This window comes from Vigna angularis, chromosome 2 (assembly GCF_016808095.1).
Source record: "Vigna angularis cultivar LongXiaoDou No.4 chromosome 2, ASM1680809v1, whole genome shotgun sequence".
Lineage (NCBI taxonomy): Eukaryota > Viridiplantae > Streptophyta > Magnoliopsida > Fabales > Fabaceae > Vigna > Vigna angularis.
The window spans coordinates 4287233-4302066 of record NC_068971.1 but is presented as its reverse complement, the minus strand read 5'-3'; the positions used below and the strand labels follow the sequence as shown (position 1 = coordinate 4302066).

The 14834-nt window shown below is 37.2% G+C and overlaps 2 protein-coding genes and 1 long non-coding RNA gene across 5 annotated transcripts; 2 read left to right on the top strand and 1 right to left on the bottom strand.

The window, feature by feature from the left end:
• Positions 1–644: 644 nt before the first annotated feature.
• LOC128195467 (pentatricopeptide repeat-containing protein At2g36730) lies at positions 645–10251 on the bottom strand. 2 transcript variants are annotated; one of them, XM_052873166.1, is made up of 5 exons: positions 9943–10251; positions 5202–6836; positions 4964–5018; positions 1687–4107; positions 645–1565 (listed from the first exon to the last, which is right to left on the bottom strand). In XM_052873166.1, exon 2 carries the CDS (start codon positions 6777–6779, stop codon positions 5271–5273), a length of 1509 nt encoding a protein of 502 aa, XP_052729126.1. In that variant the 5' UTR covers positions 6780–6836; positions 9943–10251; the 3' UTR covers positions 645–1565; positions 1687–4107; positions 4964–5018; positions 5202–5270. The 2 variants fall into 2 exon arrangements, with proteins under 2 accessions (XP_052729126.1, XP_052729125.1); XM_052873165.1 differs by having other exon boundaries at positions 1687–1883; positions 4964–6836.
• Positions 1290–4665, top strand: LOC128195466 (ATP-dependent zinc metalloprotease FTSH 6, chloroplastic). The gene is made up of 5 exons (XM_052873164.1): positions 1290–1891; positions 2527–3067; positions 3310–3623; positions 3898–4138; positions 4220–4665. The coding sequence occupies exons 1-5, from the start codon at positions 1290–1292 to the stop codon at positions 4559–4561; spliced, it is 2040 nt and encodes a 679-aa protein (XP_052729124.1). The 3' UTR covers positions 4562–4665.
• Positions 6875–13393, top strand: LOC128195468 (uncharacterized). Of its 2 annotated transcripts, none has more exons than XR_008247042.1 (3): positions 6875–7306; positions 7609–7694; positions 13135–13393. It is a non-coding gene; the product is annotated as an uncharacterized LOC128195468 (long non-coding RNA). The 2 variants fall into 2 exon arrangements; XR_008247043.1 differs by lacking the exon at positions 13135–13393 and adding an exon at positions 9341–9610.
• The last annotated feature ends 1441 nt before the right edge of the window (positions 13394–14834 follow it).

The following is a 14834-nucleotide window of genomic DNA, read 5'->3' as shown; positions in this document are numbered from 1 at the left end:
CATTTCAACAGAAAAGTTAATTGTTATGTTATCTTTTGTTAGTAACTTCATACACAGCACAATTAAAGATATGTAATCCCATGAGCTCCATGCCAATCTCACTTACCTACATTAACAATTAAGACTAACTTGAATTTTTTCTGAGGAAAGTTGTTAGGATGTTTAACTTCTTACTCCTCATCGGTGACTCTATTTGCTTGTCTTATTTCTCATTAAAGTACTCTTGGTTTTTATGTTTCTTCCTCTTGTCATGCCAAAGGACATTGGACTATATATGTCTATTTCTTTAAGGTAAAATATATTGATATTTCCATATGTACTTTTTTAAATATTTATTGATTTAAAAAAAAAATAAAGAAATAAACATAATACTATCAAAGAGTTCAATATTAAAATAACAAAAAATTTAAAGAGTCAAATAAACAATGTTTCAATAATTTAAAGCAGAAAACGATCAATCTAAATATTTTTTAAACTAATCAGGATTTTTTTTTTGGAGTATGTATCTTCTAAATTAAAATAAGAAAATTCATAATTATAAACTTTTTATTATTGAAAAACTTTACGCGAGTTTCATAAATATTAAAAGTTGATAGTAGCTTTTTGTAAAAGGACATACATAGAATTTACCCAACAATGAAGTGTATTTAAAAATTAGAACGAATATATTTTAGTTTATAAACGTCCATAATTATAACCCGGAAACAGAAGTACATATCCTATATCAATAAATTCTCATATCCTATACCAATGATTTCAACAAAAGTATATGAATTTATTAGGTGGCAACATTTGAACCTGCGATTCACATGAGATGATTTTGGTGTATAAGAAGTCCAATCAATCAACGCTACCAATACCGGTTCTTCCAAGTGTGTGGTTGTGTTGTGACTTACGCAGGAAATTTTGTTGATATCTTCTACAACCATCTTCTCCCTTCGCTTTTTTCCATGGACAATCCTATCCATCAATCTTACCACTTCTAAACAGGCAAAGAAAGGACAAAAGAAGTAGCCAAAGATACATGAACATAGTAGATCCTTCATGAACAAAAAAACTGGACAAGTGAAAAAAAAAACTTAATCAAACTAAGTTCAAATTAAGGTACCCGAAGGTTCCATTTCCCTCTCCTTTTTAAGCAAACTCTACTTCTTCCCTCCGAATCAATTTTTGCATACTAATCAAGCCACTGAAGAAAGGTGCATTACCATCACACACTTGCAGTAACACTTCATCACTAAATAGTAAATACCCAATCAACAGATTGGCGAGCATTTAGAGTTAAAAAAATGTCTCCGGCACTATGTTTGTCAGTCGCCCCCACTTTGTTCCACAAGCCTCAAGACCCTTCCAAGGATCCTCACCTCACAAAAGCCAGCCACAGCCAGAAATCATGCAAACAATCTTTGTTAGATAACAAAGTCATCAGCAAGAGGAAGCTTTTATCCTCAGCTGTTATTGGGTTGGGCCCAGCATTGGCTGGGCTTTCTGTTGCTCAATCCACAAGAGCTGAGCCTGAGAGCCCAGCTGCTTCCACATCAAACAGAATCTCTTACTCAAGGTTCCTGCAATACTTGGATGAAGGTGCTGTGAAGAAGGTCGACCTCTTTGAAAATGGAACAGTTGCTATTGCAGAGATATACAATGCAACATTGGAAAAAATGCAAAGAGTCAAAATTCAGTTACCTGGTTTGCCTCAGGACTTGATCAGGAAAATGAAAGATAAAAATGTTGATTTTGCTGCTTATCCCTTGGAAGTTAGTTGGTGGCCTGCACTACTTGACTTGTTGGGAAATTTGGCCTTTCCTTTGATTCTGCTTGGTTCTCTACTCTTGAGGACATCAATTAATAATCCTGCTGGTGGCCCCAACTTGCCCTTTGGACTAGGAAGGTATGGCTATAGCAATAAGTATAAGTAGCAACTAGCAAATATTGGGTATGCATGCAGAGTCATTCAGTATTTTTAATTGTAATTTTCCTTCTTATTTTTTCACTAAGGAATTAAAATAGGAAAAACTAGCATATGCTAAGTAAGGCTGTTGATGGTTCACTTTATCGCAAAGAACTGAATCAAACTTGTTATAATTCAAGAACTCAACTCAACCGGTTCTTGGGATTGGGTGAATCAGTTCCTGAACTAGTTTTTCAGTCAGCTGGTTTTGAAGTAATTCACTAATAAGCTCAAGAAAATGTTATATTTATAAATAGTTCAAGAAGAGTTTTTGAGAAAATGGTTTCGTAATTCGAAAACATAACATAAAAATGGTTTCATAATTCTCAAGCAGGTGAACTGAGAGACAAATTAGTGCTCACCAATCAGTTCAAGACTAATTTATTTTTTCTCTCAATAATACTCGCAATCAAAGTAAGCAATGAGAATGTTGATATTTCATGGCAAGTAAGATGACTTTAAAAGGAGTATATGTTCTTGTATAACTGTTTGTTTTTAGTATGTCACTTCCACATAGGTATAAACTACTATATTGAGCAACCTAACATTATTTCCTCTGATGATATTAACTTCAGGAGCAAGGCAAAGTTTGAGATGGAACCAAATACGGGAGTGACATTTGAGGATGTAGCAGGAGTTGATGAAGCCAAGCAAGATTTCCAAGAGATTGTTGAGTTCTTGAAGACCCCAGAGAAGTTTTCAGCCGTTGGAGCCAAAATTCCGAAAGGGGTTCTTTTGGTAGGGCCTCCGGGGACTGGAAAGACATTGCTGGCCAAGGCAATTGCAGGAGAGGCTGGGGTTCCTTTCTTCTCCCTATCTGGATCGGAGTTCGTTGAGATGTTTGTGGGTGTAGGGGCCTCAAGGGTGAGGGATTTGTTCAATAAGGCCAAGCAAAATTCACCATGTTTGGTGTTCATTGATGAGATAGATGCTGTAGGAAGGAAGAGAGGAACCGGTATAGGTGGAGGAAACGATGAAAGAGAACAAACACTGAATCAGTTGCTCACTGAAATGGATGGTTTTACTGGAAACACTGGCGTTATAGTAATTGCTGCCACTAACAGACCTGAAATTCTTGATTCAGCATTGCTTAGACCTGGCAGGTTCGATAGGCAGGTATAATTATGGAATCTCATGACAATGAGTTTACTTTCTGTGTATTCATCTAATCAGAAATCATAACGTGCCTTTTCTAATAACTATACTTAATGATTTGTGGTTGGTTGCTGAAAAAAAAAATGTGATAGGATGAGAATATAAAATATTATATATCAGCAGATAAATGATTTCTTCTATCACTAATTGAAGTTAAGGAGGAGACAAGAAATACATTATTTGTTTTATAATTGTTCCAATAGGTCACTGTTGAATTACCAGATATAAAAGGGAGGGAAGACATATTGAAAGTTCATAGTAAAAACAAGAAGCTTGACAAGGATGTTTCTCTTAGTGTCATTGCCATGAGAACTCCAGGATTCAGTGGTGCAGACCTGGCAAACCTCATGAATGAAGCCGCCATTCTTGCTGGTCGAAGAGGCAAAGATAAGATCACACTCAAAGAAATTGATCACTCCATAGATCGCATTGTGGCAGGCATGGAAGGAACCAAGATGACTGATGGCAGGAGCAAAATTCTGGTGGCTTACCATGAAATTGGACATGCTGTTTGCGCGTAAGTACATCAAATACATACGGTAATAGAAAAATTTAGAACAAAACATGATGTTTGTCCGTAGTTGCTAGAAAAATTGAAGGTCAATACGTTTTTGAGGAATTGACCTTTGTTTTTTCATTGTATTTCCAAGTTTTTCATTATAAAATAAAGGAATGAAAATAAAAACAGAAGGTCCACAGAACATACCTTTTGAGAGTGATATTTGAAGTACTTCATATTGATCGACCCTCTTGCATTTGGGATGTAACTTAACAATGTTTACTCTATGTAGGACACTGACACCAGGACATGATCCAGTACAAAAAGTCACACTAGTTCCCAGAGGTCAAGCCCGGGGTTTAACATGGTTCATACCTGATGAAGATTCTTCTCTAGTCTCTAAGAACAAACTTTTTGCTAGAATAGTTGGAGGCTTAGGAGGCAGAGCAGCAGAGGAAGTCATATTTGGTGAAACTGAGATAACCACTGGAGCTGCTGGGGACTTGCAACAAATTACACAAATAGCAAGACAGGTTAGTATTGTCGACAAAAACATATGGCAACGGATGTTTTAGAAATGACAGTGCTGAAAGTTGTTATAACTTTTGCAACAGATGGTAACAGTGTTTGGCATGTCAAAGATAGGGCCATGGGCATTGATTGATCCTGCAGTGCAAAGTAGTGATGTGGTGCTTAGGATGCTGGCTAGGAACTCACTGTCAGAGAAACTAGCTGAAGACATTGATAACTCAGTGAGGGAGATAATAGAGACAGCATATGAAATTGCAAAGAATCACATAAGGAATAACCGTGATGCAATTGACAAGTTAGTAGATGTGCTACTTGAAAAGGAAACCCTTAATGGAGATGAATTTAAAGCTCTATTATCAGAATTCACGGATATTTCTTCCATTAAGATAGATAGAATTCCTGTGAGGGAAATGATCGAAGCATGAGTATAGTTCAAGTACCCAAGAATATATATAGCTTTGTATCAAAGTAGGATGAGATTATACATAACTATGAGTATAGAAGTTAGTTTTGACAGAGAATTGTTTACTTTCAGCCGTGGATAAGTTACCTAATTATCATCTCCTAGAATCAATCTTCCTTTTGAACCTAAAATAATTACTGTAAACAATCTTCAAATGGTTTTTCTTTATGGAATGGTAGATTAAGCTTATCCATGCCTCCTTCATCTAGGACTCTCAATCCACATGCCTACTTTCAATTGCCAATCGTTGGTTTAGTTTGCTAACTAAATTATATAGCTTTGATGTCTTTCTGTTTAAGTATCTAGCATCAGGAAGATTATGCATGTATTTAGGAAAAAAAGTACAGTAAGATCTGAAATATACCTGGAACCAAGAAATGAAGGAAAACTTTGGTGATAATGAATGCTTCACGGGTTTGCTATATAGACTCGTCATTTTGCAACAAGGGATGGAATTTGAAAATGTCAGAAATGGGGTAAACGTGAATAAAATAGCCACAAAAATTCCTGGTGTGACAAAATCATAGATACAATATAGAAATAAATGGTAAGAGCATTTAGTCACAGAAATTGTCAACAAAAATGATTTCGAAAGAACTAACCTATGGGTGTTTTTCTAATTTCAATATCCACCAAGCAGAATTCATTGAAAGCAACTACTATAGCAAGTATCAGTTAACCATTTTCAAGTGCAAGTTCAATCCATCGAGTAGATGATAAACGGACATCAAATCTGGGCAAGGATCATAGCCCGCGAAGAACCTATGCATGGAGCCACCTAAGTCCACACAACTCTCCCCAGCCAATTTCTTCATTCCTCCATTTCTCATCACCCTCCTCACATTTGTTGCTTTCTCCCACATACCCACTTCAGCGTACATGTTAGCAACAATAACCAAATTCCCTCCCCTCCTTGGCTCCATCCTAAGTAACCTCTTTCTCACTCTTTCTCCAATCCCAGCATGGTCATGCACATCATGTATAGCGCATGCACTTAGCAATGTCCTCCACACAACCGGATCAGGCTCAATAGGCATCATCTGTATAAACCAATAAGCTTCTTCAAGACGACCAGCACGACCCAATACATCAACCATGACTCCATAATGCATCATCAGGGGCTTGATCCCATGCACACATTCCATGTCATGAAAATACTGGCAACCCTCATCTACCATCCCAGCATGGCTACAAGCACAAAGAACCCCGAGATAGGTCACATAATTTGGGCATATATCATGATTGTTATTGATACTCATCATTGCAAACAGCGCAAGGGCTTCCTCAGCAAACCCGTGTTGAGCCAACCCCAATATCATTGCACTCCATGTCCACACATTCCTCTTTTCCATTCTCTCAAAAACAAACCTTGCATAGCCCAAAGCCCCAGACTTCCCATACATGTCAACAAGAGCAGTACCCAACTGAACACTCAGAACCATCCCTCTCAAAACCAACTGAGAATGAGCCCATCTTCCCAAACTCAAGTACCCCAACTCAGCACAAGCAGATAATAACAACACCATGGAAGTCTCATCAGGCTCAAACCCACAACCCCACATCCTGAAAAAATACTCAATCCCCTCATCCAACCAAAGACTCTCAACACACGCAGTGATGACCGAGTTCCAAGAAACAACTGTTCTCTCCGGCATTTCATCAAACACCTTTCTTGCATCCACAATCCTCTTACAACACCCATAGAAGTTAATCAAATTGTTACCAACGTACACGTCAGAGTCCAAACCACACTTAAAAGCGTCCGCATGAACCTGCTTCCCTTCACCAAGTGCAGTAGCTGCAGCACAAGACTTAATGAGGAAAGGGAAGGTGAGTTTGTTAGGCATGGCACCACGTTCTCGCATTTTCTGAAATACCCAAAAAGCTTCAAGGGGGGAATCGCTCGCGGCGTAGCCTCGGATGAGAATGTTCCACGAAATGGGTGATGGGGTGGCAGCATGGTGCACAAGTGCCCGAGCGTGGCGGAGGTTCTTGGAGGGAGAGAGGGAGCAAAAGTAGACGAGTTCTGAGAGAGTGTGTGTGTCTTGGTAGAGACCAGAGAGGTGGATTTGTGCCTGTATTTGATGGAGTTGTTCCATGGAACCACACAAGTTTAGGAGAAAGAGGCATTGGTGCTTCTTCGAGAGAAACTGTGTCTTCAATGTCGGAAGACAAACCATGTATGCATTCGGCTTTCAATCTGCCTTCTCCATTGTCATAGTTTTAGACAAGGCATTCTGCGTCAGGTACATAGTTTTGTAAAAGCAAAAAACAATATTGTAATTATACTAATAATATTTACTCTAATAAATTCGGTTACATTATCGTCTTTGTCATGGACATCAACATCCCCATAAGGTTTACTGTAAGACCCGTAAATTTTGGGAATGGTGGGGACATGGTGGGCACCACCCTTTCATTTATTGAGCTGCATTATTGAAGGGGGCAGGAGGAAGCAATTAGAAGTCACGAGAGTTGTCTTTTTGGAAGTGGGGAGCAAGAAAACGTCCGTGATTCTCTTGTGTTTGGCACCATGCAAGCTTGAAAGATAAAAGGAGGTACTGGTTTCTGAAATGGAGAAGAAGCCTTGCTACCTTGCTGCCATTTTTGTGAGAGAAGGAGAAGTTCAAAGCTTGGTGGAATTGCTTGGAGCTGCAAGTTTTGGAAGAGTTAGACTCAAAGAATTCACAAAGGAAGTCTTCAAGAGGTAAGGGGTGCTAGATTTTTGTTTTGATTAGTTAACCTTACTGTTTTTGTAGAAATCTAAAAGCTTTAGAGTTAAAAATGGAGGTTTTCTGGTTTTCTGGAAAACCTGCAATTCTGCAGAATCTGCAGAATCGCGTTCGTCCAATTTGGTTTCAAATTGGACGTTCGTCCAATTTGGTTTCAAATTGGACGTTCGTCCAAAACTAGACAAATTGAACGTTCGTTCAAGTTGATTTGAACGCTCGTTTTCTTTAGCCTGACGAGCGTTCGCTCATGCGTTGCTCATGCGTTCATCCATTGTAGCTTGGTTTGGGCGAGCGTTGACGAGCGGGGGATTTATAGTGGAAAGGTGTAATTGTGTACGTCTGTGAACGTTCGCCATTTTCCAGGTAAGGGAAGCTTATCTGATTTAATTCATGTTGAGTGCTTCGTTTGAACGTTCGTTAATTACTGTATGAATATATTGCATGATGTGCTGTGATTGGAGCTGCATGAACGTTCGTTGTTTACTGAGTGAAAATGAATATGACTAAGTTTACGTTTGTTGTATGAAATACATGAGACTTGGATGATATGAACTATATGAAGATTGTAAATTGTACCATGACTTGAACGAATGGAATTTATGAAACTGTATGATGAGAAATGAACTGGAATGTAAATGAATTGAAAAAGAGTTTCCCTTCATATTGAATGTTCGTATTGAACGGTCTTTGACCGTTCGGTTTCCCTTTTTAATAGTCAAAAATGGGATTCGTTCATTTGGAATGACCTAGGGTCTAGGACGAGCGTACTCTTGTCCTACTGCTCTGTTGAGCGTTCGGCCAAACTTTGTTATATCTTATATGTTTGAAATAGTTCATTTCCGTTCATAAAATCTATTATTTAAAGTTATTAACGTTCGGTCTCAGACTGAACGTTCGTCCAAATATTGCCTGATATGAGCGTTCGTCTTTTCGTGTGCTCGGCTTAAATGTGAGCGTTCGTTCAAATTGGGGTTCGGTCTTACACCGAACGATCGTCCAAAATGGCGCTCGGTCCTTAATTGAACGTTCGTCCAAAATGGCGCTCGGTTCTGAACTGAGCGTTCGCTATAGTTGGTGCTCGGTCTCAAATTGAACGTCCGTCTTAAATATGCTCGGTTTTTGAACAGAGCGTTCGTCCTAATAGTGCTCGGTTTTGAATTGAGCGTTCGTCCGAATAGTGCTCGGTATCATTTTGAGTGCTCGTACTATTTTCCACAAATAGCGTTCGTCCAGTGAACAGTACCAGACTTGTACATTTCTGAACTTAAACCGTTCGTTCTTTGATTCGAACGAGCGTCCTTTTTGGGTCTCGGCTCACAGCGTTCGTCCTCGGTCTTATTGGGGACAGAACGTTCGTTTTAATGGCTTCCTTATTAATGATGAAAATGATTATGGAATGATGACTAAGGAATTATGAATAGTGAATGATGAACAATAAATGATGAATGATAAATGATGATTAGTAAATGATGAAGAGTATATGAGATGAATGGAAAGTTTTGATTTTTGAAAGAGCGTTCCCGGTAGGAACGACTCTTGGAAATTATTGGAAATTGTAAAGTATGACTGTGGGAAGTTAATGCTGGCTGTTCGATCCTGATATTCCGTGAGTGATCTTCCTCAAGTAGAGGGGCATGTCATGCGTGGGAATGGCAGGAGGTCGTCATCCTTAGGGGTACTTTGGACGAACGTACTAACCTCGGGTGGCAGCTGATGAGGATGCCAGTTACCACACCACCCGGGTGCGCGAACGCCTGTAACTACGCAGATTTCATACAGTCCGGACAGTCAGTCGTGTTGAGTTTTATTTAGTGAGTACGTTTAAGTGGGTTGTTATGTAATGAATGTGTATGTTGAAATATGCATGTATGATGAATTGTTTACTTGAAATTCTATGTTGATGCATGAGTTAAATTATATAAGCTTACCCTTTCGTTTTCCTTGTGTTGTCTATTGTATTTGTACGTCCGTCTTGTCATTGCAATGATCATCCGTGTGGATGTGAGCAGAGGGAGATGAGCGTTTGGAAGATGCGTTAAACGAAGAGAACCTGGTTGATGCCGAAGTGAAGATCGAGCAGTGAGACCGCTCGACCAGCATTGTATTTTGTTGAACTGAGTGGTCGTTCGACCATCTCTTGTTTTCTTTTAAGATTATTTCGATCGTTCGGTAATTGTTCTGTGTAAACCGTTCGGTCAGGTTTTTATTTGTGCGTTCGACTTCAGATTGTGATTCGTGTTGTAAGGAGTACGGCTTGGCTTTTGTTTTTAGTGAAAAACTGTACTGAATTATTATTAAATGTGATTTTTCTGAATCTATAGTGCTGACTGTATTTTTGGGATGTCACATTTACTAATTGACTCATTCATTAATTTAGAAAATGATGTCAATTTGTGCAACCCGCAGCTTTACTAATCCTATTACAGAAAATGAAATTTGAAAAAGATAAGCATAGAAACGCATGTGCAGAAACAATAACAAAAAATGCAACCTCTAGCAGAGAGAATGCTAAACACAGTGCACATTAACACAATTCATAAACACACAGTAACGAAACCCCAATCCAAAAAGGAAAAAAACAGGGCAAATCAAGGGAGTGCATGGCTAAAACCTGTTAATTGAGGTAAGTTGGGAACAAGAGAGAGCGATCACTAAACTTCAATCCTTGAAACGGGATAGATTGTTATGGATTCTGAAAAATCAAAAAAGGAACACAGAAGAAAAGGTTAGATGAAAAACACTAACCTTTTTTCTAAACAAAGACAAATAGAAATTAGAAGAGTAAACATGAAAACAAACCTTGACATCATTGCATAGGAAAGGCTAAATGTAATATTTGATACATATTTATATTAAGTTTTTGTTATTTATGTATATTTGATCTTTTGAGTTCTGGGTTAGTTACTTAACATAATCACGTTTATACATACACATAAGCTCGTTTTGCATTAATTTTAAAGATAAATTGTCTTCATTATTTTTAATCGCTCAGTTTAGTGTACTTTCATAAACTATATTTTTTGTTTGTCATTTCATAAATCCACCTTTGATGGCAACAACCAAGGTTTAATGTCTCAATAGGTTCCTATTTTCGTCCTAAATTTGCAATAAGTTCCGGTTATATTTGAAGTCTTAATTAGATCCTTATTTTTGTTAATTTGATGCAAATAAATCCTTTTCATCAATTTCTCCAAATTTTTTAAGGTTTAATTTATAACAGGGACCTATTTCAAATTTGGGACGAAAATAGGGACCTATTGGAGACATTAAACCTTAAAAAATTGAATTCACACACGCCACGTCACGCACTCCTTAACGCCGTTTTCTGAAATTGACGGAAAGGATTTATGTAAGGAATCGTTAGTTAAAAAAAAAATAAATAAATAAAAAAAAAATAAAAAAAAAATAAAAAAAAAAAAACAAAACAAAACAACGGGGGAAAGGGGGAAGGAAGGGACGTTGGCCACAAGGAGACAACCAACGTTGCTTCCCCATTCAAAAACAAGAAAAAGAAAGGAAAGATGGAGGCTTGTGGGAGATAAATGAGAGTATGGGTTTGCGCTTGGAAGGAAAAAGGAAGTCTGCAAGACTGAGAGAAGGTGAGGTGGGGAGCTGCTGAAGTGCAAGGAGGCTTTGGTGCTGCATCTGGAGGAGTGGAAGAGTGGCTGCAAGTTCTCGGAAAGAGGAGAAGTGGAGAACTTTTGAAGTTGGAAGGAGATCAAACCCTTTGGAGATAAATTCAAAGAAGTCTTCAAGAGGTAAGGGGAGCTAGATCTTTTGTTTAATTGTTGTAATAGATTGTATTTGATGCAAATATGAGGAGTTGGAGATGAAATTGGAGTTACTGGGTTTCTGGAAAACCAGATGTGATTCTGCAGAATTCTGCAGAAACACGTTCGTCCAAAAAAATGGGGTTCGACCATTTAGGGGTCGGCCAAAATTCTGAACGTTCGGTATTTTTCTGAACGTTCGCCCAAATTAGCCCAATTCTGAACGTTCGGTATTTTTCTGAACGTTCGCACCAAATTCGGAACGTTCGGTTTTTGTTCTGAGCGTTCGCCCGAATCGGCCAAATTGGAACGTTCGTCCACATGGCTTAGTCAAAGTACGCTGAGCGTTCGGTTTTCAGTTTGATGAGCGTTCGTATTCATCCTGTGTAGCGTTCGGTTGGCGAGTGTTCGTGTTCATCCTGTGTAGCGTTCGGTGGACGAGTGTTCGCGTTCATCCTGAGTGTAGCGTTCGGTCTTCAGTTCAACGAGTGTTCGTGTTCGTATATCCATGTGAGTGTAGCGTTCGCTCTTAATAATGATAGCGTTCGGTTTTAATTGGATAATATTATTTAGAGTGTTCGTCTGAGTGAATAATGGACTTAGAGCGTTCGTTGTTAAATTGGTAAATTTAGTAGTATCAGGCTTGAATCTAGAACGTTCGTCCAGATATTGAACGTTCGTCCAAGTTGCGCGTTCGGTCTCATACTGTTAGGAGTTCGTTAGCATTCGTTCTTGTTGAGTTTTAGTGATATTAGCATTCGGTCTTAGTAGATTTTGTTTCTGTATGTATAAATAGTAAGCGTTCGGTCTTGTCAAGGTTTGATCTTTGAGCGCTCGTCCAATATTGAATTTGGTATTCGGTAGTTGAGCGTTCGGCCTAAGTAATTGATCTTGAGCGTTCGGCCTTAGTTTGTGAGTGTTCGGCCTTAGTTTGTGAGCGTTCGGTATTATTTAAATATTGAAGTGAGCGTTCGTCCAGCGAGCGTTTGTTCCAGCGAGCGTTCGTCCAGTGAGCGTTCGTCCTAGAGCGTTCGTCCAGTGAGCGTTCGTCCTTAGTTACATGTTGAGCGTTCGTTCAAATAGTTGAGCGTTCGTCCAAATAGTTGAACGTTCGTTCAGTGAGCGTTCGGCCATTGAGCGTTCGTCGAGTGAGCGTTCGTTCTAAATATTGAAGTGAGCGTTCGTCCTTAACACAGTGATTTGAGCGTTCGTCCTGGATATAGAAGTGAGCGTTCGTCCTTAAAACATTGAGTGAGCGTTCGTCCAATAGTATGCAAGTGAATAGTACTTGTCCAAATAGTATTTTACAAATATGTTGAATTTTAAGTTCCTTTGCTCTTGGGTTGAATTATGTGTATCAATGGTTGGAATATTGTCTGTGACGTGATTTATTTGAAAATATGTGAATGTATGAAATATGTTGGATTTGTTGTGATAATGTGGTGGTATCTGAATATTCATAATTGTGGTTAAGTTTCAAAGTAACAATATGATTCATGGACGTAATTCCATGATCCTCAAGGAGAGGATACATGGTGGTGTTTTGGGGTTGTATAGAATGATTACATGGTAGCTCAGTTTTGGGGGTCATCCTGAAGCTCCAATGGTCTTTCTTCTCATGTAGAAAGGATTAAACCATGTGGTGAGGAGTAGCAGGAGGTCCTAGTCTTGGGTGCTTCCATATGACCCAAGGTGAGTGATAACGGATTAACCTCGTGATTGTGGCCGGGCGGGAGTGCCCCAAAGTTTCACCAGGCGGTAGTGCCAGAGCGGTAGTGCTCAAGTTCCATAAAACCACCACGAGTGCAAGACCCGCCATAGCTCGGTAATCATTCTAGTCCGGACGAGTCGGTCTATAAAGTAACAAGTCGGGGTATAAAGTAACAAGTCTTGTAATGTTAATTTACTGTTCTTTTATATGAATTTATGTATGATAACATGCTTTTTATATCTAGCTCACCCTTGCATTGTTTGTGTTGTGTGCTGTTTGGGTATGTTTCTTTGGCGATGATCATCCACTTGGATGGGAGCAGATGGTGGAGAGGAAACTTTGGGAGCAGCTCTTGAAGGAGACGGCAATGCTGCAGCGTAGATTTACTAGTTTTTATTTCGTGAACTCGTTTAATTACATTTGTGTGTGTCTTAAGTTATAAATTCTCCGTGATTTTCATGGAGAAATTCTAATACTCTTGTTGTCAATTCCGCACTATTCTGAGGATGACTGTAATCCTTAAATTACTCTTGACTGCTTTCCTATATTATGCATGATGACGTCTTTATTATATATGCATGATGTATATATTTGGGACGTTACAATTTATTTGCATCAAATTAACAAAAATAAGGATCTAGTTAAGACTTCAAATATAACAGGGACCTATTTCAAATTTGGGACGAAAATAGGGACCTATTGAGACATTAAAGCTGGCAACGAATTGTATATCTATGAGCCTCATTCTCAAAAACAAAATTTAAGAATTTTTTTAAACTAATGGAGTAGTTGACTGAATTTCAAAGTTTAGCAATCCAAGATTTATCCATTCAAAAACATACCTAAACAAGATAGCAATGACATAAATACACTAACACATGAAAAAAAAATATACTAACAAAAAACTATACTCATATTAGCAATGCTAATTTAATACTAAGAAGTCCTAAAAAACAATATCCATGAAAAATACAAAAAAAAAAGAATTATAATGAAAAAACAAACACATGACGTAATTTGATAAAATGAAACTATTTTCATTGATTATGTGAAGTCAGAATAGAATCTAATATTAAAATTTATGAAGCACAAATCAAAATTAATAAGCAATAAACTCTTACGAAATAGAGCATCTTAGGTTCCTCTTAATTTTTCTCTCCTTATAGAGATAAAGAAAAAAGAATATGAATATAATGAGCATGCTCACATATAGAAACCATGACCCATTTATATAACTTCGGTTACTTTTCCTAAGTTTTAATAATTTCAATTTGTCTTTTAATAATTTCAATTTGGCCTCTTTAACAAATTAAAATTTTATTGGTCTCTACATAATAAACATTTTATGACATATATGTTCTTAATCATAATTTACTTAATTAACTAATAAAATACAATATTCCTAACATATTTAATGATTTGTTATATATATATATATATATATATATATATATATATATATATATATATATATATATATATATATATATATATATATATAAATGACTCAAAATTGCTAACATTTAATAAATCGTTTCATAAATCCTGATAAAAAAATATAATACAAAACTTAAACCACTTACAAACAAACAAGTAATAATAACTAATATTTATGATTAGAAATCTCTAAATAAGGTTCAGATAAGTATAAACAAAACACTTATTAATTATGATAATAATACTAAAGACTATATTATTGATATGTTAAAATTTATATTATTGATATGTTAAAATTTATATAATGTAAGAATTTTAGTTTAAACAAATTTTTTAATAATTTTTATATTCTTACATTAAGGGAAATCACTTGTATAAATATCGAGTTGTCTTAATATAATTTTTACAAAAGACATGTGTCTTCACAGGTGCATGATCCAATAAATTCTTGATAAAATATTACTAAAACATTATGAATCAACCTAACATATAACCTATTATATTTTGCAGTTAAAACGATGATCCAAGAATTAATCATGCAAAAGAAATGGAGACATATGGCTTAAAACGAAGCTAAGTGTAGCT